Below are 26594 nucleotides of genomic sequence, written 5' to 3' on the forward strand. Positions count from 1 at the left end.
AATACCCTCCTGACCGCACCATGGGCGGCCGTAGACCTACCCCTTAGCTGCTCCCTCCCAGCGGCCTACAAGTTCCTAGTGAATAGGGACTCCATCTTTTCTTTATTGTTGGTCTCCCCAGCAAACCCTGGTGCTCACTACACTTTGTGGCCTGCACAACTAAATAAACACTCCTGCGCTGGGAAGCTCAAGGAGCAACCAAGGGCGATGGGCAGACTTACATCTGTGATCCCAGTTGTGGGGGAACTGGCAACAGTGTCAGTCAGAATGTCCGATGGGGCTGAAATGTCCCCCAAATATTAAATCCTTGTGCTTTTTCTCCCCAAAGACAGTTAAGAACAAAAAAAGTTCTATAATCTGATATACTGTATATATATATATATATGTATATGTATTTTTTTTTATTTTGATACTTTGTAGGAAAAGACAAACAAGGAATTTGGATATCCTACTGAAATTTGTTGTAACGGGATTTGACCTGCACAAAATTCTAGGTGACTATGGTTATTCCTGTGCTGTTATTACTTGAACTGTATCTTCTTAGGGAGACAGTTAGGGGGTTATTTAGCCAGCAGAAGTTCCCTTTCCCTTGTCTAATGGTGCTCTCAAAGCCAGCAAGTCACCTCATCCAAGTTACAAGTTGGCTTGCTTCCGAGGCCATTCCTTTTTAACATATCAGCGCTGTTAGGTAGAAATAAATTCTATTAATCATTTCCCCACCCCCGCCCACCCCATTCCACCCCCAAGGGAATGCATTACTTATCCCATCAGAGCACCACCAGGAAGGCAAGATGGACTTCTGCCACACCCAGCCCTCTGTTCTGTTTCCTCAGTACAGAATGTTCAGGTTCCCTCAGTCCTACAGGTAAGAAGGGCAAGACCAGGAAATCGCCAACCAAGCGGACTGAATATTCACGGAAAGGTGAGAGAAGCAGCCTCCTGCAGAGGTAAGCCAACAAGAGAGAGTGGCCAAAAGAGAGTCCGAGGACTGTTCTGTCCAGGAAGAAAGAAGGTAAAATGTAACTTGGAATCTGTGGGATTTTATTTCAGACGCACAAATTTATTTGAAGCAGATGTTAAAACACATTGTACAAGTATTTAACATGACTCCAAATTCTTCACCAACTAATTTGTACATTAATAAAACTTAGCTTTCAATAAGTTATAAAATAAAGGTAAAAAATTTTAACATTTATTAGAAATTTGGACACTAGCTGGTTATTTAATATTAATTATTAAAAATTTTAATGTGAACACTAATGTAGTCATGTTTTTTTTAAATCAGCTTATATAGGTACAGACTGAAACAGTCATGGAAGAAATAGGACAATGTCTGGAATAACCCTGGAGAATGAATGAAGGTAAAGAGGAAAGACAGCTGGTCGGAGAGAAAGATGGATACTGGGTACCTGGGGTTCATTATGCTCTTCTGGTCTACTTTTGTGTGCATCTGAAATTCTCCATAATAAAATGTTTTTAAAAATAAACGCTGAAACTGCAAGACCTAAGAAGTCAGAATGTATCCCACATGCTTAAGACAACGCCCAGCTCTGTGAATATACTAAAAACCACTGAATGGTACGCTTAAATCAATAAGTGAATCGTATGCTACGAAGATGTCATAAAAACAAAAAAGAAGACACCCAACGGTAATAAAAATATACCACCGCTGGCTTCCTCCCATCTTCCTCATTCTTTTCTCCCTATTCTGGGCTTGGTTTTCAAGAGAATCTACAAGTACTCACTATAACCCATGTATTCATTAGCTGTGCTGCAGCAACAGGCTAAAGTGGTAAAAATAATAAAGGGGGCGTGGCTGGTATTTTGTTTTAAAGTTATAGAAGAGTTCAAAAGAGGAAACAGATCTGTGATTGACCAAGCACTTGTAAATTTAAAACCTAAATTCCTAAAAGCCTGAACTCTATTAGCTAGGGCCAGCGGTCCCCAACCTCTTTGGTACCAGGGACCGGTTTCGTGGAAGACGATATTTCCACGGACCGGGGGTGGGAGGGATGGTTCAGGGGTAATGTGAGCGACGGGGAGCGATGGCGGGGTGGCAGGGCCCACCTCCTGCTGTGCGGCCCGGTTCGGTTCCTAACAGTACTGGTCTGCGGCCCGGGGGTTGGGGACCCCTGAGCTAAGGCAGTAAGATGAGAGCATAGAGGATTCTGACTTTTTACTTTACATATGCCTATACTTTAAAAAGTGTTTAAAAGTATATGTTACTTTTACAATAAATATATTTGGTACAAGGTTTCAAATGTTACTTTTCTGGCAAAATTGCATTTAGAGGCTTTTAGAGGTTTTTGTACTTTAAAGAAGACTCTGCAAAAAGTAAGTTACCTGATATTCCACAGTATAACAGGCTTATTTCTTTAAATTTGTTTAAGCCAAATAAACTCTCATCGCTTGGCCAGTTCTTAACAAAAGAGTCTGCTAATGCTGAGGGAACTAGTTTTATGATTAAATTACTTTAATAAAACCACATTTGTGAGATGAAACAAAGCAGCATCTTCATTTTCCCTAGTCTGTGTATGTGTAGCTGTGCGGAGATAAAGCCTCTTTTAAAACAGGAGTAAGTTGGTTGCAGCCTTGATAAAGTGCTTTGGGATCTAGAAATGAGTGATTAAGAAAGAATAATCCAAATGTTAGCTAGACTCAACTTCTAGGGCATCTAAGATCTGGTCTAGGAAAATCATCCAGCTCTCCACTAACCTGAGATTAACCTCCTGAGTTGAGTCCCGAGGGACTCCAGACTATCAGTGTTTATCCTGAGAGTAACAGGATGGGCTGCACCAGCCTGAATGTTCAGTAGCTGTGATGCTCGTCTGGCCCTGGAGTGACACGGGCTTCCTGACTATACTGCCTGTGGCTCTGAAGATTCTAAGATCCACACTGGTTATCTGACCACGTCGACTCTCTACGAGAGAAGAGGCTCTCAACGAGGGGGCCACACCTGTCACCATCCCTGTTAACCATCGATCGGACTGTGTGCCACCTCTCAGGTGAGTTGGGGCAGGAAAGGGTGAGAATCCTGACTCCCTAGAATGCACAGCAGTCATGTGGTTCTTCTCAAGTTTTCTTCTCAATATCACAGATTCTAACCTTCTGGCTTCCTCATCTCCATGAAAACATTCTGCATTTACTGCTTTCATGGCTTCTTACAGCCTTTTCTGAAAATATTTTATAGAACACATTAAAATGTGAGATGACAATGCAATGATTTAAAGTATAGCTTATGTGATTACCTAGTGAACACATACGGATTACGAGAATTTAAAGAGACAAATGATTCCTAACGTTTTTCTAGAGTACGTTCAATCTGCCCAAGGACCAAATCTAAGACAATGTGACCCTGCTGAACTTCACAAAATCGGATGTCTTGATGAACATCAAGAGGAGACTAGAATGTCTAAAAGGCTCTAGGCAGACGTGAACTAGGAGAAAGACAGGTGAGTGGAAGTCCAGGTAAAGAAGGCGCCTTTCAGGACCTTCTCAAAATTGAGGTCTGATCCAGGGTAACCTGAGGCCCCAAGACTCCAAAGGCTTCTGAGTTCCTTCGGCATGAGCACCCCAAGGGTTGACTTGTAAGCAACACGTGTCCAGGAAGAGGGCCTTCGCTTCTCCAGCCTGTGTCCTCCCACTTCAGATCAGCACTGCTGAGCTTCATAAAGGCACAGGGTGGGCGAGAAGGACACTAAATGATTAGGACAGAGAAGGAGGTTTCTAAGTCTAACCAACACATCAATATGTACATGGCATTTCCTTAAGGCTGAAAGTGGTATGAAGGAAGAAGCAGCTAAATACTTCAGATGAACTTTCAAGTTGAGGCCCATAAATTTCTAAAATTACGAAATGTTTGTCATTTTCTACTGAGGAAACAGAAGAAAGGGTCTGATCTGCTTTGGACCAAAAAAAAAAAACCAAAAAACAAAACCAAAAACCAAAAAACCCAAAGTGATATATTCAACATTCTGAAATCTTAACTACTGTACCTCTTTAAGCAAGCACAGACTGTAGCTGGTGCTACTTAACATAAGCATTACAACTTTGTTTTTAAAAAACATTTCTTGAAACCAAGAACTAAAAGAAAGAAATTAAAGCTGTAGAGAATGCTCCAACTTCAGAGGACTCATACTATACCGTGAATCGTGTCTGTCACCTGGAAACCAGAGTGCTCCAGGCACGATCGCATGGACAAGCCTGCAGCAGAGAACACATGCACATACAGCTAAAGTGGTACATTACCCCCAACGCCCTTCACGCCACCCAACACAAAGACATTCCTTCCCAAGAGGGCGGGCTGCGGTCACACCAGCGTTCCAGGGACCAGAAATCTGTATTGGCTTCATGCTCTAAAGCCCAAACATTTAAGACCAGCAAGACAAAGACACTTTGCATATGTCAAAATTAGACACAGTAGTTTGTGGTTTATTTAGTTATCAAAAGAAGGCACCAAAGCAGGTACGGAAGGTGGTACCACTGTAGGTTGTAATTTGGCAACTATCTTTGGAGAGTATTAATGGAAGAAATACTAGGTTAGACCAAATGGGAACACGCAATGCTAGAAACATGTTTCACTTCTGAGAGGGAGGTTTTGACTGCCTTAGAAATAGGTATAATTACACCATGCTCAACACATACAAGGGGAGTTTTTAAAACCAGAGTAAATTAGGTCATGATGACCTAATACAATGAGAAAAAAAATCGAATGCACCGTGTTCAGTTAGCAGGGACATGTGCTCAGCCTCTCGGGACGGAGCAGGGCTCTGCACGGGGAGCGGCAGCCATGCCGTCTCAGCTCCAGAGGGAAGTGCCGCAAGCAGACAGCTTCTCAGTAGCCAAGAGTTTACTGCCAGCTATCTGTAGGCTGCTCTGTAATTTATCGTGACTGAATTTTTAATTAAACTGGGGTTAAGAGAAAACAGGGAAGAAGACATTTTGTTTTCTGGATTCAGAAAAGACCGTGTCCCAAACGGTACTCTTTTGAGTCACTGATACATATCTGCGTTGTGCCTTGGTGCCTTTCATTTAATTATGGTTAGTACGTCAACAAACACTAGTATTAGCCTTCTACTACTCAAAGAACAAAAACAAAATTTTCCCAGACAGCACTCGAGAGATCGCTGGTGTATTATAAACGTTCATGCCTGTGAGACCGTTCAAAACGGTGAGGCCAAATCTCTCCATTCATGCAGAGAAGGGACTGGCTCGACACAGTCACTGTTCTGACAGAGGCAGGGACAAAGCCCCCTCTGAGACTTCCGCCAACTGGCACAGGTTACATTGAAAGAACAATACGTACTGACATTTGTGTCTTCCACAATTCATGATAAATAAGCAAACTGGTTATTTGTAATCAGCCAAACTTGCTTCTGGGAAAAGGCTGCTACTGGACGATGCAGAGCTCATGTTCCTTCCCAGTACCAGAAAGGAAAAAAATCAAGTTACATTGACAGCTAATTTTATCGTTTCAAGCTCTCATCTAGCAATTACATCTCTTTCCACAATGGCAAAGGATAAACCAGTACTTCTCAAAACTTCTACCGAGCTATCCTACCTGCCTTAGTCACGGGTAATTTTATAGTTGAATTCGGTTTCCATCGTCTATGCAGCTAATGAGAATAACCTCCTTGTCATTAAAGTTAAGGCTGGCCTATGTGAAACAGACACTGAATTCTACTGACATTCACTGTTTTAAGATCACACCAATATTTTTATATTTAATAGTCTCCTGCAAATAATATCGTGTGGTGTGGCAGTTTTTCGAAGCTGTGTGTGTCTTACCTTGTTTTATTCTCAAAAGGACCCATTTTCCCCCTTGTCCAACACAGGACTTTCCATACGCCCTAAAATTAACACAAATCCTAAACAAAACATCCAGGGTACAGCTGGGAAGTCTGCTTATGTCTCATCTTATACAGAAATGGAGGGGGGTGGCAGAGATAGCTGTTTGTGGGACAGAACTGTGGGCCTTAAACCCAACCAGGAGGTTTTACCTTGGCCTTCTGCTACTTAACCCTTAGTGAACTGCACCAGAGAGCAGTCATTTCAGGGCTGCTATGGAAATAAAGGAAGTCAGACATCTCGCAACACCAAGATGAAGAAAAACAAGAAAGTCGAGAAGCATCTCGTTATTTTAAACCAAGTTACTTGTAAATGTAAATCAACAAATTACTGCTACATAATATTTGATTCTCACAGAGGTAAAAAATTCCAAAGCTGGAACAAGGAGGAGAAAGGGAAAGAAGGGACATACTAAACTAAACCAGTCTATCATGTAATTAAGCAAAACAGCTAAACATTCTGAGAAAATACGTAAGTCTATCATTATGTGCAGTCATCAATTAACATGTTTCAGGGAAGGAGCTCATTCTAATCCACCTTGAAGGATGTGACAACTGCATGTATATGGCCAGTTTAGGAAATACCAAGTTGTATTTGTACAAACGCACATGCATGTGTAGGGATGTGTGTGTGTGCTCTCCTCTAAGTAGAGGCAAAAATAAGGAAAGCATAACATTTGATTTGCATGATATTTCTGTCTTCAATCCATGCATTTATGAAAGTAATGTGACTTATTATTTGGGTTCCACAGTTGCTCAGCCACGTCTCTTAATTAATGCGAATCCTGGCAAGTTACTATCAGTTTGGGCCATTTCTGGTGAAATCCCCGGCACCACGCCGTGAGAGCTCAACTTGTAAAGTGCACGGCACCGCCGTCGGCCTCGAGAACTACTGACTGCTTAGTCTCGGCCCCTTACTTTCCTTCTCACTTAAACTGAAGTTCCTGTTCGGAGTTCCTGAATTTCTTCCCCTCCTCATGTTGCCAAAGTATTCAAATGGCCATTAATGTCCGAAACTCTAACTGGCAGCGAGTGCCCCTGCCAAACCCCAAAGAACTTGGGAACCAAAAATACTTGAGGCTGTAGGTTTCATGGTTTTACTAAGTTCAAACTTCAACAAGAAAGTGTACTTGAGGGCTTCCCTGGTGGCGCAGTGGTTGAGAGTCCGCCTGCCGATGCAGGGGACGCGGGTTCGTGCCCCGGTCCGGGAAGATCCCACGTGCCGCGGAGCGGCTGGGCCCATGAGCCATGGCCGCTGAGCCTGCGCGTCCGGAGCCTGGGCTCCGCAGCGAGAGAGGCCACAACAGTGAGAGGCCCGCGTACCGCAAAAAAAAAAAAAAAAAGTGTACTTGAACTAGGGACTCAATCAACTGAGTAATTATATTGAAAACATTGAGTCCCACCTACAAAGCAAAGGAACAGCTTGTTTCTAACGAAAATGAGTTTGTCGCCAGAGTCAGGTGTGAGACTGTCAGACGCTTGCTCGTTATCCATCGTGTGAGCTACCTGCCTGCCTTTCCACCCATGTGCTTTCAAGCACAGCTTCTACTCTTCATCAGCAGATGCAGTTTCAGGAATGGAAACTAACAGCCTAGTAAGAATAGAATTGAGAAGCTAAATCTAGAGTGCTGACCCCTCCTCCCCCATTAACTGCATGTAAAACATACTCTGATCCATTCGTTTGGTAAAAGTTAATTCCACTTTAAGTGGCTTCAATTCTTCTCTATTTTTCTACTGAGTTACCTAATAGTCTTTTTCCCCTTAAAAATAAATAGGGACATCGAATTCTGTTCAAATTCTATTTCCAGACATTTCTATTGCACTTAAGTACTATCAGGTAATAATTCTAGACTGCTAAAATTTCAAAAAGGACAAAATATTAACTACTGATGGTGAATCTTTATTAGGGGAAAAGAAAACTGCAAGGTCACGGCCTGCGTTGCAGCCGGCTGTTACTAAGTTAGCTGTCCTTAACAGGGCACACGTGCCAGCCAACGCAGCAGCCACCAGCTCCATGTAACCACTGCAATTTAAATTAAGTAAAATTACTTAAAATTTTAAACTCCATTCCTTGGCTGCACTTGCCACTTTTCAGGCATATGAGGGCCGCAAGTGGCTGGTGACCGGCGTCCTGGACAGCATGCATCAGAGCATCCCCTCACCTCCACAGGTCTCTGCTGCTCTCAGGGCACAGGGCCTGCCCCCGGCCTAGGAGGAGCGCACCGTGCACACTGAAAACGCTCCTATTTAAGTTGAAATAGAAACAAAGCCTCCATAAATCAGATTTAAATAGTCTCATATCGCATGCAATTCCAGCAGCTAGTTATTAAAGTATTTTTAAAGAGTTGCTTAAATGAAAGCACACGAAACGAATGGGCAGAAATGGGACTTAATTGTTACAGCAAGTCCTCAGAGAAAAAAATAGCTGAAGGTTGATTTCATTAAAAGTCCCAAAAGGACATTAATTGGGTATAGTTCAAGAACTGCTCTGAAACTGCAACTTGATTAAATAAAAAACTGGACTGCATGGTAAGCACAGACCCTGTTCTGCTTGTACACTGTCAGTCGGGGGCAGGGTCGGCCGTCAGTCAGCACGTGAACCTAATGCCAAAGTGGCCTCGGGTTTCCTCAGACACGCTAGCTTGTTCCTAACCTCAGACCCTGACCACTCTCACAGCTGGACAGGGTTAAGGGAAAATTACCCAACGAAAAGGTTCAGTCACATCATGACAATGTTTTTAAATGAGTTAATATCCAGAGTGCCAATTTTAACTTTAATATTTCTAAACATATAATCAAATCATCACGGATATGGACATGACCTGCTTTTTCGACTGAGCTGAAAGAGACTAGTCTTTAAAAAAAAAAACTGAGTGAGAAAACTATTCTCCGTTTCATGAAGGTCAAAATGGGCCCTTCCAAGGAAGATTTAAATGGGTATCAAAATTCTACCACAGAAACATACACATTTATATGTGTGGTCAGTAAAATGATAAATTCATGGTATAGCTTTTTTTTTTAATCCAGACATTTGGGATATCCTATAACTGGTTAAGACAATTCAACAAATAAGGTACTTTAACCGATAGACTCAATTATTTAAGTAATATAAAAATTTAGAAAGATTAGGAATCTAACAAATTCAAAGTTTTAAAGAAATCTCAAAGGGAGGCAGTTAATAAATCCGGCTTCACTGAGCTCACACTTTTCCACTGGGACTATCCTGTAAACCCTTTTTGATGATGCTCTCCCCACATTCGAATTTTACAACCTAAGTCTGAGCTGAACATTTCAATGTGTGGAAAATCCAAGCATTATCCAAAACTATTAAAGATTTAACCAACATTGTACTTCCTATGGATATAAAGCTGGATGTATTTGTACTAGTTTACTAACAAATAGTTAAGTAAAGACAGAATTTACTTAGAATATAAACAAAAAACCAAGTTGTGCAGCCCAATTAAAGCAAAAGCAATATATTTAAATAGCTCTTACACCACCACTAACATATTTTAAGTCTCTTCCCCGGTAATCTGGGAAGAGGATGAGAACTGTGACCAGGCCCCTCCCATCCCCAAGCAGCCGAGGAACTCACCATCTTTAGAATTGCACCGTACAGCCGCAGGAGCACCTTCCGAGGCTCGTCACCAACGGTGGCCAGAGTGTCGGGTAAGGAGCACTGGAACAGCATGTTACTGAGGCCACCTCTGTCAGAAACAAGAGGACCGTAAGGATCTGTATTTTGAAAGCAAGCTAAATCGCGTGTGGATGAGAAGTCAGGATCCATCCCACAAGAACTGTCCTCATCTAAGTCTTCATTTAATCTCTCTGGATACTAGCAACATAAATGATTAACTCCACAGTTCTCAGATCAATTCCACGAGTCACATTAAAAACAGGCAAATTCCGGATCTGTTCTTCTAGGACAGCAATGGGGGGAGTTTTTATAATTGCATGTGGCATCTGCCTCAGAGAGTGACAAGGAGCGAGGAGACCCTCTTCAGCCCTGGGAATGGGGGGAAATCCCAGATGCCTCCCTTCCAGCCCACATTCACGTATGATCCAAAATTCCCATCATATACCCATCACTGCCAGGTTAAACTCTTGGGGCAATACTTAAACCATCTCCTACAGGACTTTCCACTTGAAGTGGAAAGATCCACCCCTTCTCAACCAGGTTTGCCTAACAGCCTTTTCAAAAAATTTGCAACATTAACAATTACTGGAGCTCTCAGAGCTCTCAATACCCTAAACCTTCTACTGTGACTACCAAAGACAAGCAACAAGTTACAGGGGACGTTTAAACAGGAAAGCATAGCCTCGGGGACAAATCACCTGCCTGGGTTGGAAATGATTAGGTGCAGAGGGTGGTTAGTTAATGCGGGGACTGGAGTTAAATGAACACAAAATACTGTACAATTAGGAATTCGAGACCAGAGGCACCTCATCTGTAGTAGACTTCAGAGTCCCCCAGTCCTATTCATAGACAGTCAGTAAACTGCAGGGAACTATTACATAAGCAAAGCACCACGCTGGAAGCTCGGGTAACACAACACTGAAACAGGCTCTGGTCCCTGCCCTTGAGCAACTTCCGCTCCAATGAAGAAGGCACACATAAAACTGTAAGACAGAATTCAAAATCATGGGACAATGTCTGAACCAGATACTTCAGCAAACCCTGAGTCTACACCTGCCTGTCAGATGCATCAATATCACACAGCAGTACAGGCGCAACTTGTGGAGAAAACGTTATCAGCAAGGTGGACCACAGCTTCCTAGAACGACATCCCCCAGTCACAGAAGCCAGCAGCCTCTTTCCCTGTTCTATCCACTGACAGTCTTAGTGAGGCTACGTTCCCCAAAGTGAGGCTAAAAACGAACCTAAATTGCATCATCACACGCCCAGTCAGACAGGGATCCTGAGCACACAGTGACAGGCACCGTCAAAAAATGGTCCAAGAGACAGAGTTCATTTTGTGTGAGGAAGAAAGATAACAGGGAGAACGTTTTATCTGGAGGTTGTTAACGCTGCTGCATTAACGGTGCCACAAAAATGCTCAAAGTTCCACCCCTGTGGCAGACACTCCCCACCCTCCTGGGTTAGAGAACCTGGGCTGTGCTCAGGCAGCAACGTGTCTTGCGTCAGGACTCTACTTACCAGCTGCCCGGGCCTGTGCGACCAAGTCCTGGCAAATAAAATGTCAAGGAAGTGTCTATGTGGCTTTTGGGAAATCAACGTCAGACATGCTCATGCGCTTGCCCCCTCTTCCCCATCCATCCTGCTGTGTGGACCGAGGAGACAGTGGTGGGTCAGGGCTAAGCTACTGCCTCTGGGCTCCAAATTCCCACTCCAGTTCTGCTGTGATGCTGGGCTGGGACTCTGCCGATGACAAACCTCCTTTATCAGCTGCTCCCATTCATCAGGTTCTGGCGGCAGACGTGTCTGCTGGCCGCTCCTGCCCGCGTGCGGCGGCGCAACCCGCCCGTTCCCATCCTCACTTCTTTGGGCGACCCCAGCACCAGCCTCAGGGTCCCCAGCAATAGCCAAGCAGTGCCCTCTCCCTGGAGGTCGGGATCCCAACCCTGTGGGCCCCTCCTCTCAGCTTCCAGGTTCTGATCACCCCAACCTCTTCCCTGTCCCCCAGCCCCAGGAGCCTGCTTCCTGCACACTTAGTATTCCTTATTTTAATCAATTCTGTTCCTTTTTGCTGTTTTGGCTCTCCGCTGCCTGTTCACCCGATTCCCTATATTAAATCCTCTATGGCTGCTGAAATACCTAGTGGCGTTTCCACTTTCGCGCGAGGCCCCGAACTAGCACAAGCGGCCAGAGCTTCAGCAGCTTCCTAGATCACGAGACTAACGGCCACAGCCTAGGAATGGCAGAGCGGTTAGCCGAAAGGCGTCTGCATCCCCACCAAGCCGTGAAGCCGCCACACCTGCTCAGCCTGGCTTCTCCTGGACCTCTTTAATGCACAATGGAAATCAATTTCTATGTTGTTTAACCACTGTGACTCTGGGGCCCTCTGTTATAAGCAGCTAAACCTAGTAGTAACTGATGCAGTGTCACCACATCCACTTACTCCTGTTCTTCCAATCTGGAAACTCCTCACTCTTCTCTGCCATCTAGAAACTACCTACTGGGCTTCCCTGGTGGCACAGTGGTTAAGAATCCGCCTGCCAATGCAGGTGACATGGGTTCGAGCCCTGGTCCAGGAAGATCTCACATGCCGCGGAGCAACTAAGGCTGTGCGCCACAACTACTGAGCCCGCGCTCTAGAGCCCGTGAGCCACAACTGATGAAGCCCGTGTGCCTAGAGCCCATGTTCCGCAATGAGAAGCCCATGCACCGCAACAAAGAGTAGCTCCCGCTCGTCGCAACTAGAGAAAGCCCGCGCGCAGCAACAAAGACCCGACACAGCCAAAAATAAATGAATAAAATAAGTTTATAAAAAAATAAAAACTACCTACTGTTTAAAACCAAGTTCCAAGGGCTTCCCTGGTGGCGCAGTGGTTGAGAGTCCACCTGCCGATGCAGGGGACACGGGTTCGTGCCCTGGTCCAGGAAGATCCCACATGCCGCGGAGCGGCTAGGCCCGTGAGCCATGGCCGCTGAGCCTGCGCGTCTGGAGCCTGTGCTCCGCAACGGGAGAGGCCACAACAGTTAGAGGCCCGCATACCGCAAAAAACAAAACAAAAAAGAAACAACCAAGTTCCAAGTCCAACCTCCTCAACAATCTTTTGCTGTCTTCCCTGCTAGCTCCTGAAGACAGGGGTCACGTCTAACTTCAATTCTCAAGGCCCAGTGGCCCCAGATGGTGGATGCTCAATAGAGATTTTCTGAAAATGACAATGACCCACAGCACTCTTCCAGAACCTCCCTTCTCCAAATGACCATCTTATATTGTTCTCTAATAGGCTGGTGGTCAGCCTTGGCTCTCTAATTTAGACTGTAAGCTCCCCAAGGGACAGTCCCCTCTTCCTGGGGGAGGGCATCATGTAAAAGAAAAGCCACAGGCTTCAGAGCCAGGGAGCCGATTCAAACCCTAGTTCTGCACTTACTAGCTGTGTAATCTTGGGCACGCTGCTAAACCTCTGTGACCCTCAAAAATGCACTCCTCTGTAAAGGAGCAGCACTTAAATCTAGTCACTGTAAGACCTCAGGGTCACGGAGCCCTGGGGCCGCAACGTCCTGAGCACGCAACAAGGGTGGGGTCATTCCATCCTCCCGACAACCTACAGGGCAGTGCCAGTACTGCCTCCATCACACAGAGGAGGAGACAAAGCAAGAAAGTGGCAGAGCCACAATGGAAGACGGCATCTGGCTCCAGAATCCTTGCTTTTACCCTCATGCTGAGAGACGGGACACAAGCAGGAGGGCACCACGTGCCATGCCAGACACACAGTGGTGCTGCGGGCACCGCCATCCATCACAGGAGCCCGACGTCAGGACGGGTCTGTACTAACTTGCATAAGACAAATGTCTCTGTTCCTGTGGCTGCTGTCACTTACGACCACAAACTTCGTGGCTTTAAACAACACACAGGGCTTCCCTGGTGGCGCAGTGGTTAAGAGTCCGCCTGCCAATGTGGGGGACGCGGGTTCGAGCCCTGGTCCGGGAAGATCCCACATGCCGCAGAGCAACTAGGCCCATGCGCCACAACTACTGAGCCTGAGCTGTAGAGCCCACGAGCCACAACTACTGAGCCTGCGTGCCACAACTACTGAAACCCGCGCGCCTAGAGCCCGTGCTCTGCAACAAGAGAAGCCATGGCAACAAGAAGCCCACGCACCGCAAGGAAGAGCAGCCGCCGCTCGCCGCAACTAGAGAAAGCCCTTGCGCAGCAATGAAGACCCAACACAGCCAAAAATAAATTAATTAATTAATTTTAAAAAAACACACACACATTTATTATCTTACAGTTCTGGAGATCAGATGCCTCTAGACAGGTCTCACAGGGCTAAACTCAAGCTGTCAGCAGGGCTAGACTTCTAAAGGACATACCTCATTCCAGGAAACACACAAAATAAGTAAAACAGATTCGGAGTGAGCTAATGAATTCAAAGAGGGGCTACCGGCAGTGATGAGGAACTACGGTTTAATGGGCACAGAGGTTCCGTTTAGCAAGATGAAAACATTCTTGCGATCAACAGTGGTGATGTTTGAACGTGACCGACTTAATGCCACTAAACTATACACTTAAATATGGTTAAAATGGTAACTTTTATGCCATGCATATTTTACCACAATTTTTAAAAAAGGAATGACGTCCTGACACAAGCTACAACATGGATGAACCTTAAAAACATGCTCAGTGAAAGAAGCCAGAACAAAAGACCAGATATTAAATGATTCCATTCGTATGAAGTGTCCGGAACGAGGCAATCTGCAGAGTGGGTGCCTAGGGCCGGGGCAGAAGGGGGCTAAAGGCGACAGGGTTTCCTCTCGAGGTATGAAATTGTTCTAAAATTGACTGTGGTGATGGCTGCACATACCTGTGGATATATTAAAAACCCTATGCTGGAACTTACCTGGCAGTCCACTGGTTAAGACTCTGAGCTTCCAATGCAGGGGATGCGGGTTCAATCCCTGGTGGGGGACCTAAGATCCCACATGCTGCACGGCCAAAAAAAAAAAAAAAACCCATATACCAAAAACCACTGAATCCTACAATTTAAGCAGGTGAACTGTGATATGTGAACTATATCTCAATGGTTTAGAAAGGAAAAAAAAATCTCATTTTTCTTCACCAGTGAAACTTGTATGTGCTTCTACAGAAACAACGTTTCACAGATGTAAATAAAAGTCATTTTAAAGAATATTTTTCAACAGCTTATTTAAAGAAAAGCAATCATGGCATCTGGGAACCTCTGCCAGGAATAAGGACCTACTTTCCCAGGAGGCAAGCTAGCTGTCGACCCCAGCTCAGGAAGACACAGGAAGCAGGCAGGCGTAGACACAGAAGGGCAGCCTTCTCCTTTCCCCTCCACTCAGGCCCGCACCCCAAGTGCATGGCTTGTCACAAGGGCCTGTCACAGCCAGGCACAGCCAGCACGGGCCTCTGGCTACCAAGCAACAGGACAGGCATGACATCAGTTAAAAGCCCTAGTTTTCCTTCCTGTCACATACTCTCGAAAGCTCAGTCCACGGCGAGAGCAAACAGATGAACTACTGTTCTATGCTGTGTAACTCGATTCAGTTTATCCCCAGAGTCCCAAAGAAGGAAAGCAGGCCGGCTTGGCCACAAACAAGCCCACAATCTGGAAATCCTTCATTTCTTGTATTATCTGTAGCCGCTCACCCAATAGGCCCTAGTGGGAAGAAGTAAAACATGGATGATTTTTAAGTGACAATCAAAATAAATGAAACAATGTCACTGTCACAGATGACCCAAACCGTCAGAAAACACCTAGAAAAATGTCAGACACTAATGAGCTAAATAATACGACTAGGAAGAAGATACGATGGGAAGATACGCCACAGAATGACAGCAGAAATACAACAGCCAATTTACCATGGGATTTGTCAAGAATATCCTTCCAAGTAAAACCCCAGGAACGCTCAAGGATTCCAAAGAAGTCTGAAACTTCAACCTTTTTACCATGTGGCAGAAGATCTTTATAATAAACATACATGTCATAATTAAACTTAGGAGGCACAGAGATACTCACATAAGCAAAATATCAAATAAGATGAGAGTAACGTATTTATTTCATATTCAACATATGTAAGCAAGCCATGGCAGGTAGGACACTGAAAAGAGAAGTCACTGCTGGCGGGAATTCTAACCAGTGCCCTAGGGATCCAGCTGAGTGTGCGTCCCTAATCCTCACCCCACAGGTCCCTCAAACGGTACCAATGGAATAACGAGCAGAACACAGAGCTGCTTTTACAGACTGCTGATGAGATGCGAAAATCATAATTTCAATTTCTCTTGATATACAGCTTATCAAGAATTAACTTACAATTGAGAATAACTTGACTCATCAAATGACAACACACATAGAACATAAAGGATATTTGAAAAGAAACCATGCAAAAACAAAGAACCAACTCCAAACTGAAGAACCAAAAGGCTAACTGGTTTATATGCTGAAGAAAATGGATTTGTGAAAACAGAGCCACAAAGTAGTTGCTTGGTAGTGCTGTGCTGCTCTTGGCACATTCAAGATCACCTACACACCACAAGTGACGAAGGACCTGGGTGACCTGGCGTATTTTTTCAAACTCAATTAAGTTTATCAGTTGTTGAAGCAACTAAAGTAGGCTGCCTTAACGTGTATTAAATTGTTTGACTTTCAGATTTTAAAAGCCAGGTTCCAAAAACTTGTGTGTACATGAATCTGAAAGACCCCCCCAAAATAAAAAAGACAACTACTTTCCCAAATTCTATGATTCAAATATAACCACTTTGAACACTGTAGTATATATTTTTTCTTGTCATTTTCCTAAGCTCCTTTTCCCAATTTCTTTCTTTTTATTAAAATTGGGATCATGGGGCTTCCCTGGTGGCACAATGGTTGAGAGTCCACCTGCCGATGCAGGGGACACGGGTTCGTGCCCCGGTCCGGGAAGATCCCACATGCCGCGGAGCGGCTGGGCCCATAAACCATGGCCGCTAAGCCTGCGTGTCCGGAGCCTGTGCTCCGCAACAGGAGAGGCCAGAACAGTGAGAGGCCCACGTACTGCAAAAAAAAAAAAAAAAGGGATCATGGTGAATATACTGCTCTACAAAGTTCATTTTCCACTTATATTATGAGCATTTTCCCTCAATTCAGCATTAAAAACATCATTTTTAATTGTGCATGGAATTTCACCTTAAAGATACAGCATGGTTTAACCAACTGCCTAATGCTAAAGACAGAGTTTTCCCATTATTTTTTACTTCTACACACAACTCTACAAATGTATACCTATATGTCAATCTTTATGCACAAGATTGCATAAATCTTGAGGAGACCCTTTAAAGCTGGGTTTTCTGGACCAAAGGGCACTACCAATTTAAAATTTCTTGATGCCTACTGCCAAAGTGTCCTAAAACAGAGCCACACCAGTTCACTCTTCACCTGTCAGTGGTGTCAGAACTCCTGTCTCATATCTCGTTTGACCTGTTTTTTAATCAATTAAAACCTGATATTATCAAAAATATAATTTTTTAAACCATTAAACTGCTAGTGAAGATAATGAAATTTTTTAATGCTTCAAGATATACATAAAGTTAACAAATGGCATGAAATATTTTAAAGTTAAAAAAATTATTGCAAAGGGAATATTTGTAAGTATGTCAATAAGGGAAAAATAGTTAATGAAAATAAACTATGAAACATACTGAAAGTTAGCAACTTTATTTAAATGGATTTCTTGATGTACGCCTTAGTGATTCTATGCTAAGTAACTTCCCCCCAAACTGATAAATGTCAATTCTTTACCCACCTCAAATGAAGCGATAATTAACTGCACTAATCATTAAGAGGAGAAAATAAAACTGGAAGATGTAAAACAGCAGATAATCTAAAATTTTAGTTGATCCAGAAACGGGTCAAAGAAACTATCACAGTTGGCATCGCATTGATTGTAATTTTATTTATTTATTTACATTTTTAAAAAAGAGATTTCCCTTTTTATTTTTCAATTAATTAATTAATTAATTAATTTATGGCTGCGTTGGGTCTTCGTTGCTGTGCGCGGGCTTCTCACTGCAGTGGCCTCTCCTGTTGCAGAGCACGGGCTCTAGGCACGCGGGCTTCAGTAGCTGTGGCTCGAAGGTTCTAGAGCTCAGGCTCAGTAGTTGTGGTGCACGGGCTTAGTTGCTCCGCGGCATGTGGGATCCTCCCGGACCAGGGCTCGAACCCGTGTCCCCTGCATTGGCAGGTGGATTCCCAACCACTGCGCCACCAGGGAAGCCCGATTGCAATTAATTTTAAAAGAACCCTGAAAAATTCCACAAAATCATTTCAAAACAAAAACCACTCCACGAAACTAAGATCTGGCATTTGATGCTACTTCCTCTCAAAGTTCCTCACAGCAGGAAATATCATCACGCCTTCCTGGTGTGAAAGGTCTTCTTAAAATAGAAGCCTAGATGACAACTGGTTACCTACAGTCAAACATGAACCAAAGGCTCCATGACTCACAGGATTATTAACCCCCCATACGTGAACCACCCTACTGCAAGTACACCTGTCACAAAAAATGCTCTAATGTTTCAGCACTTAGACCAAATACACAGGTTATGAAAGACTTCAAAATTCTGTTCTAAAGATCAGAATCTTACTTCAGAATGAAACAGAATTTTAACACCAATGCAAAATGGCGGTTACCTCTGGGCAAAAGAAGGGAACCTGAAGCCAAATGTTCAGATTTGATAAAGCTATTTTATTATTTTCAAAACTTTATTCTTTACTACTTTATAAATGTAATTTTTAATAAAGAGAGGTTGTTTCACATAAAACTTTATGGCATCTCATACACAATCACCAGCATATACTATAATGAACTCTTCTCAAAAATCAGTTGGTAATTTAGTATATGTATAAAACCAAGATCACTGGAAGCAAGGGGAAAAAAGGCGCTGGTAAGGGCTTCCCTGGTGGCGCAGTGGTTGAGAGTCCGCCTGCCGATGCAGGGGACACGGGTTCGTGCCCCGGTCCGGGAAGATCCCACGTGCTGTGGAGCGGCTGGGCCCGTAAGCCATGGCCGCTGAGCCTGCGCTCCGCAACGGGAGAGGCCACAACAGTGAGAGGCCCGCGTACCGCAAAAAAAAAAAAAAAAAAAGTTGCTGGTTAAAAGATCACAATGGGTCAAAGCAACAATAATCTTGTCCAATATCCTCTCAAACTCAATAGGGATATTTGTTGGGGTCTGTGGAGATCCTCTGACAGAGGGCTCAAAAGATCAGTGACATCTTCAAAAAGTTAAATGTTGAGTTACCAAATGACCCAGCAATTTCACTCCTAGACAGATACCCAAGAGAAATGAAAACATATGTCCTCACAAACACTGAACACAAATGTTTATAATAGCCAAAAAAGGGGAAGAATCCAAATGTCCATCAATTAATGAATGAATAAACTGCGGTGTATCAAGCAATGAAATATTATTCAGCCATAAAAGGGAATGAAGTACCAATACATGCTACAACACAGATAAACCTAGAAAACATGATGCTAAGTGAAAGAAACTGGTCACAAAAGGCCATGCATGTTGTATGAGTCCATCTATATGAAATGTCCAGAAGAGACAAATCCATAAAAAGTAAGTAGATCAAAAAAAAAAAAAAGTAAGTAGATCAGTGGTTGCCAGGAGCTAGGGAGAGGGGAGAACAGGGAGAGAACGCTAATGGTACAGGGCTTCATTCTGAGGTGATGAAAGTGTTCTGAAAAAACAGCAGTGATTGCCGTATAACTCTGTAAAAATACTAAAAAACACTGAACTGTACCATTTAAAAGGGTGAATTTTATATTACGTGAATTACATCTCAATAATGCTGTCTTTTTCCTTTCTAAACCAGTGATAACTTGCCTTAGTTTATTAAATCAACCATTCATTGATTTATTTGAACCTATGAATGACCGTCCTCTTAATATTAAGCTCCATGTGTATGATCCATGGCAATCACCATTTGATTAAAATGTGCTCCCAAGTAGTGAACACTTCCAATGAAACTCTAGACCCTAGGAGAAATCAAGCCCTCAAAAAGATGCCTCTGATTTTAGGATCTGGAAAAAGAAGCAGCATTACTACGGACTTTGGAATAAGAGAAGTTACCGAGCTTCAGGAAACCTCTGTGGTTACACTGGGTTTCCAGCTTCCCACACCTACCTGTAAGTCTATTTGGAGGTGGCACCTGTCCCCCACCAGCACGACCAAAGGTGCTTCCCTCTGGTCCTGGCCATACACTTCTTCTCCTCCCCACGTATCTTTCTGCGGCCTACTCCTGCAGCCCCCCAGTTTGAGGCCTGTCAGGGAGGGCTCACACACACACACACACACAGCCCACCGCCTTCTCCACTCTCCCACGACCTGGTTTCCACAGCCCAGGCACCTTACACCATCCAGGCCATTGTCAAAACCATCAAGAGAAAAGCCTGGGGAGGGAAGGTTTGCCAACACTGGCCTCCCGTGCCCTTTGCCCTCCTCCTGTCGATTGGCTCACTTCAGTGCTGTTCATAATCTCTGGACTTTTCAAAGTTTTAAAATTATGCTTCAGTAGTTGTGAACATCTCTGAACCAGGTGGCTTCCACAGTACTCTTTATGCAGCATCCTGAATTCCACCCCTGCGCTGGCAGGCCAAACGCAACGCAGGAAAACTAAGAGAGGAAGACTCGGAAGAGATGAAATTTCCAGTAGCCTATGTGCAGGGGAGAGCAGTAAAAGGCCACAACCGTAACTTCAGGCATTAATTACCTGCCATCGTATGTACACCCTACAGAATCCTACTCACCCTTATTCACAGTCCAAAACGGACAAAGGGTGACTCACAAACCAGGTCTGTTCGCAGTTCTCATCAGTAAAACAGGGTCCCTGAAAAGGTCAGACACCTGGGGGGACCCCTGCCTTCTCCACATGACTCGTCTATATGAATGTCACTTGGCGCTGGACTGTGACAGGATGCCTGCCTGCTGAGGTTTCTAACCCATGGGAGCACTGACTGGACCTCAGGGGAGATATGCCACTTGACTTTATTACTTACCTGAAATACAGGACTCGTCAACACGCTCAAGGTCATTTGAAGTCCTTGCCAGACATCATACTCTCAGGATACTTTTGCACATACCTTGCAAGCAATAGGTACTATGGTAGAGAACTGCTTATCACAAAAAATCTGGGCAAAAATAGAGACAGGTGTATGTTATCTCTTCCTAAACTGAAGTGCACACCTGAGTGACTAGCTGAAATAACCATCATACTGTGTTAGAACTAGACAGGAGTCACCACTTATTAACACTTTAACTCCTGGTAAGCTACTCAGCCTCTCTGAGCCCCTGGGGTTAAGAATTCCTCTCCCTTGGGGCTTCCCTGGTGGCGCAGTGGTTGAGAATCTGCCTGCCAATGCAGGAGACATGGGTTCAAGCCCTGGTCTGGGAAGATCCCACATGCCGCGGAGCAACGAGGCCCGTGAGCCACAACTACTGAGCCTGCGCATCTGGAGCCTGTGCCGTGCAACAAGAGAGGCCACGACAATGAAAGGCCCGCGCACCGCGATGAAGAGTGGCCCCCGCTCGCCGCCAACTAGAGAAAACCCTCGCACAGAAACGAAGACCCAACACAGCCAAAAATAAATAAATAAATAAAAATAAATTAAAGTAACTTTCATCTTAAAAAAAAACAAAAAGAATTCCTCTCCCTGAGGCTCACTGCCCAGATTAACGTAGTACCTGAGCACTTAATGAATGGAATCTTTTATTACCATGATTAACTTAACAAAGCAGAAGTTCTAGCATTCAAACTGTCCTGAAAAGATCAAAATGTTATTTCAATTAAAATATAACACTATATGGCTATTCAAAAGAATAAGGTAGTTCAATGAATACCAATATAAAACAGTCTCCAAGACACAGTGCTGCTTTTAGTGCAAAAAAAGTGATCTACTGTTAAGTATTAAAGAGGGAGGGGAAGCTACACATTCTCAGCCCCTCGCACAGGGCCTAGCACATTGCAGCTCTCAGTGTTTGCTGAAGAAACGAATACACCCACATATACTAATGTATGCATGACATCTCTCTGGAAGTGCTTGCTTCTAGGGAGAGGCGCTGGGGTCAGAGGTGGGAGAAAGACACCCTTTTGTAATGTTTGAATCTTAAAGCCAGTACACTGATTATCTACTCAAAGATTTTTTTTCTTTAACAAAATGAGCAAAAATAACCCTTGTTTTTTTCCAACTGTCCTCTGTAATCCCTTCACAAATAAAAGGAATGAATGCTCAAGGAGGGACTATCCCACTCAACTGACCTCCTGGTTAATCATCAGGTCGGTATGAAGTACCATCCTAACCACAAGATAATTAGAGGCTAACAAATAAAACACTCTTGTGGAAAATCTAAAAACTCTTTGTACCTCCCTCTGTTCCTGCCTTAAATATAGGGTGGCAAATGTGATGTACCTGTTCATGTTTCAAGCCCCTCACTGGCCTGGGGCCCTTATTCTGAACATGAAATATCACTACAGAATGCTAGGGAGGTTAAGACACACACAGAGGAACTCAGATGTGAACGGCTTCCAAGGCAGGCCAGGGAATGTTCTTAATGCTTAAAGTAATACTGCTTTTTCTTATTTTCACACTTTCTCTTAAAAAAAATTAAGGAAAATGTTTAGTAACTTGGGCTCCAGTTAACTGAAACTTTCCTGCTGATTTCTCTACTCTAGTCACATAACAGATAATACCCTGTGTACGTTTCAGGATTTTTAGGCCCAGGCCTCATTTTCAGCCCTGAACTGCCTGACTGAGCCCTTTAAAAGCCAAAATGTTTTTCACTGATAGCAATCTATAATAGTAATGATCAATTTGTTTCTTGGTGACTTTTCCAACCTACAACTTTAGAGGCAGTTCTAGGTTTAGGCAAGTTGATTCTCACCTCCCCCAACTCATCTTTTTCTACGTTAGCCCCACTGTTCCAGAACCTGAAGCGTAATCCTTTCCAACAGAAGTCGACTGTGTTAGACAGTGAAGCATCTTGGGGAAATTTACATGTTACCTAAACACAGGACAAACCCCAAAACCCTGGTAAGGCACAAAATCAATCAAGATCCTCTTAACTTGCTAAGAGGTCACTACAATTCAAACAGGTTACTCTCACATTTGGGATACAGTACAGTTAATTTCCAGACTTAATGGCAGTGGAGATTTTCAAGGAGGGAGATGAAAATGAACATTTCCCCGCCATGAGGCAAATGAGGTAACACTCCTGACTTAAAGGTCTATCAGCCCTGACTTAAAGGTCTATCAGCTCATCATTTATGGCACAGCTGTACTTTACCCAGGAGGTCAGAGGTGGCAAGAGGGCTCCCCACTCAAATACAGAGAGGACTCAACTGTAACGCAGGGAAGCAAAGGAAGGTGGCTGGGCCACAGCAACTGTAAAAACTACCCTTCCAGCTCCCCACCTTCTAAGGCTCAGTCCTCAGGGTGGGACCACGGTACGGCCCTTCCCTCATCACTCCCTCTCCAGCCACGAAGCTGCAGGGCAAGATGGCATCTTGGTTCCTGGCCGCTTCACAAATCCTCCCAGACTGTTCATCCACCTTGTGAAAAACACCGAATGCTACTGGCAGGTGTTGGCTATAAAAACTATCATTCAAGTTTGCTTGCTCTGAAAAGTTCTCATAGATTGAAAATATACTCCATGTGTAGAAAGGAGGTCAAATCCAAGTCAAAGATAAGGCCGAACAGTCCAGTAGATGTGGTCCATTCATGCTGTGTTGTGTGTCACTTTAACACGGCAGCAGGAAGCTGGTCTACACGGGGCAGGTCCTGGGCACTTGGGAATGTCACACCCTGTGCTTCAAGTACTCAGTGTGTGACAGGAAGTAGTTGGTAATTTTAACTACAAGTGATAAAGTGAATGCAGGGGAGAGAGCCTCTGCACTATTGTGTGCACTCTCTTTGCCCCACAGAAACAATTTTTTAAGTTTTGGAGTAAAATCACTTCACTAGATAGTGGTCTACTGTATAACATAGTTTTTATTTTAGCAACATGTATTTAATACAAGTAGCTTTACAAATGGCTTGTATCCTTTATTTGTAGACTTATCAGGTCTTTCCCCATTCTACATGGGGAAAATGCATGCTGTAGTGATACAACAAGTTGGTGAAGTGCCCAAGGTCTTGAAATATGCCATTCCTCACGTCACACATCTAGATTACTTTTTTTCCAATATTTAAGTTGAGGTGAAACACACATAACATACAATTTGCCATCTTAAACATCGGTAAGTGTACAGTTCAGTGGCATTAAGTACATTCACATTCTTGTGCAACCATCACCATCTTCTACCTCCAGGACTGCTCATCCCATAAAGCTGACACTCCGTGCCCTTTAAACACTAACGCCCCATTGCCCATCCTCCAGCCCCAGGCACCCACCAGGATACTGTGTCCCTATGAATCTGACTTCTCTAGGGACCTCACAGCAGTGACATCACACAATATTTGTCTTTTTTGACTGGCTTATTTCACTTAGCAGAACGTCCTCCAGGTTCAGCCATGTTGTAACGTGTCAGAATCTCCTTTTTATCAAAGCTGAATAATATCTGATTACAGGTATATGCCACACTCTGCTCATCCATTCATCCATCAAAAACATCTATGTATTTTTAACCATTTGGAAAAGGAGTCCATCTAGGTGAGTCAGCTCAGACAACGAGAAACCTGAGACACTGCCTGCTCCAGAGAAGCCTTTAACACAAAGGTTTTCACCTGCTAAACTGAGATGGGAAATTTCTCGTCTGCACCTAACCAACTGTACTTTGCTGAAAACCAAAAAAGCCACTGAAACCTCTGCAAACTGTCCACAAGTAACATGGCGCAAAGCCCAGCACACACAGGACTTAATCTCCCTAAGGTTCAGGGCCTGCAAGGAAAATAGAAGACAGCGTAATATCAAAAGAGCTACTGAATTTAGAGCACAAACAAGAAAAAAGGAGACCTTTGCAAAATTTCTTCTAACCATCTAAAATTCAACTTGAAACGACCACAGCTCAGGGGGAAAAAAGCACTTCAGTAAAATGACAGCATAGTACACAGTAATCAGGAACAGGTGTCAACTCCCAGCTCTCTCAACACCAAGTCTACAGGCACAGTTACGAGAACAGGCTTTGTCCCAGGTGGGCTGCTGGCTCTGCAGACAGCTGCATGGTCTTGGGCAAATTACTCTGTAAGATGGTGTAAGAGTATCTAGTAGGGGTCTGTGAAGATTACAGGAGATAATGTCAGTTGTTTATTATCAATCTTTAAGAGTGTGTGGGGGCTTCCCTGGTGGCGCAGTGGTTGAGAGTCCACCTGCTGATGCAGGGGACGCGGGCTCGTGCCCCGGTCCAGGAAGATCCCACATGCTGCGGAGCAGCTGGGCCCGTGAGCCATGGCCACTGAGCCTGCGCGTCCGGAGCCTGTGCTCCGCAACAGGAGAGGCCACAACAGTGAGAGGCCCGCGTACGGCAAAAAAAAAAAGAGTGTGTGGGACAGCTTCCCTGGTGGCGCAGTGGTTAAGAATCTGCCTGCCAATGCAGGGGGCACGGGTTCGAGCCCTGGTCCCGGAAGATCCCACATGCCACGGAGCAACTAAGCCCGTGAGCCACAACTACTGAGCCTGCGCTCTAGAGCCCATGAGCCACAACTACTGAGCCTATGTGCCACAACTACTGAAGCCCGCATGCTGCAACTGCTGAAGCCCATGCGCCTAGAGCCCGTGCTCTGCAACGAGAAGCCACCACAATGAGAAGCCCACGAACCACAATGAAGAATAGCCCCCACTCGCCGCAACTAGAGAAAGCCTGCACACAGCAACGAAGACCCAACACAGCCAAAAATAAATAAATAAAATAAATAAATTTATTAAAAAAAAAAAAGAGTGTGCAGGACAGAGAAAAGCTCAGTCTTCAGTCCTCTGCTCCAGGCTGCTCAACCTCAGCACTGTCCACATTCAGGGCACGGAGAGGAAGTGCTGTCCTGAGCACTGTAGGATGTTGAGCAGTATTCCTGCCCTCTACCCACTAGATGCCAGTAATACCACCACCACCACCACCACGAAATCGTGACAATCAAAAATGTGTCTGGGGGCTTCCCTGGTGGCGCAGTGGTTGAGAGTCCGCCTGCCAATGCAGGGGATGCGGGTTCGTGCCCCAGTCCGGGAGGATCCCATGTGCCGTGGAGCGGCTGGGCCTGTGAGCCATGGCCGCTGAGCCTGCGCGTCCTGAGCCTGTGCTCCGCAACGGGAGAGGACACAACGGTGAGAGGCCCCCATACCACAAAAAAAAAAAAAAAAAAAAAAAAATGTGTCCAGACATTACCAAACGTCCCTCAGAAAGTACTTCTAAAATACCCATTTCAAGCCACCAACCTTAGCATCCTTGGGACACAGCACACCTCTGCCTCCTCTTCCCACCTGAAAGGTCCTTCCACCTCTCAGAGTTCAGGGATGCTCCCACTTTCTCCACAAAGTGCCCCACAGCCCTTCTAGCCCACATGGACCTCCTGGGCCTTATGTTTTTATTGTTTCATCACCAGGCCCTAGACTACTGTGATATTCAACAAAAAAAGTACTAGGCACAATGAGATGATTGAATGTTGATTTACAGGGAGATGGCAGTCTGGTTGTGGATGCAAGATGGGCTAATGCAAAGCTAAAGATGAGGGCTGTCCTAGGGCGGTAAAAGATTCCCTGCCAGTGGACAGAGGATGGTGAGATCATGGAGGGAGTCTAGGCTGACTGCCAGGCTCCGCCAGAGAGGAAACCAAGGAAGGAGGTGGTGGGCATAAGGGTCAGAGATGAGCAAGCCAAGAGACTAGACTGAAGAAAAGAACTCCTGGAGTTAATAAGCAATTATAGCAAGGTTATGTGATACAAGGTTAATATACAAAAATCAGTTGCTTTCCTGTATACCAGCAATGAACAAGTAGACAATGAAATTAAAGACGTGTTACCATTTACATTAGCACCCCCCCCAAATTAAATACTGAGGTATAAATCTAACAAAATATGTACAAGATCTATATGAGGAAAACTACAAAATTCTAACGAAAGATATCAAAGAA

The 26594-nt window shown here is 44.4% G+C and overlaps 1 protein-coding gene across 2 annotated transcripts in view; it reads right to left on the reverse strand.

The window, feature by feature from the left end:
* Positions 1–26594, reverse strand: part of CHKA (choline kinase alpha) — a 62007-nt gene that overhangs the window by 27340 nt on the left and 8073 nt on the right. For both annotated transcript variants that reach the window (XM_082661225.1, XM_082661224.1), the window contains exon 2: positions 9442–9553. In XM_082661225.1, the coding sequence (XP_082517351.1) occupies positions 9442–9553 (112 nt within the window). The remainder of the gene's footprint in view (positions 1–9441; positions 9554–26594) is intronic.

The sequence above is a fragment of the Grampus griseus genome (genome assembly GCF_964374135.1).
Source record: "Grampus griseus genome assembly, chromosome: 8".
NCBI classification, from domain to species: Eukaryota; Metazoa; Chordata; class Mammalia; order Artiodactyla; family Delphinidae; genus Grampus; species Grampus griseus.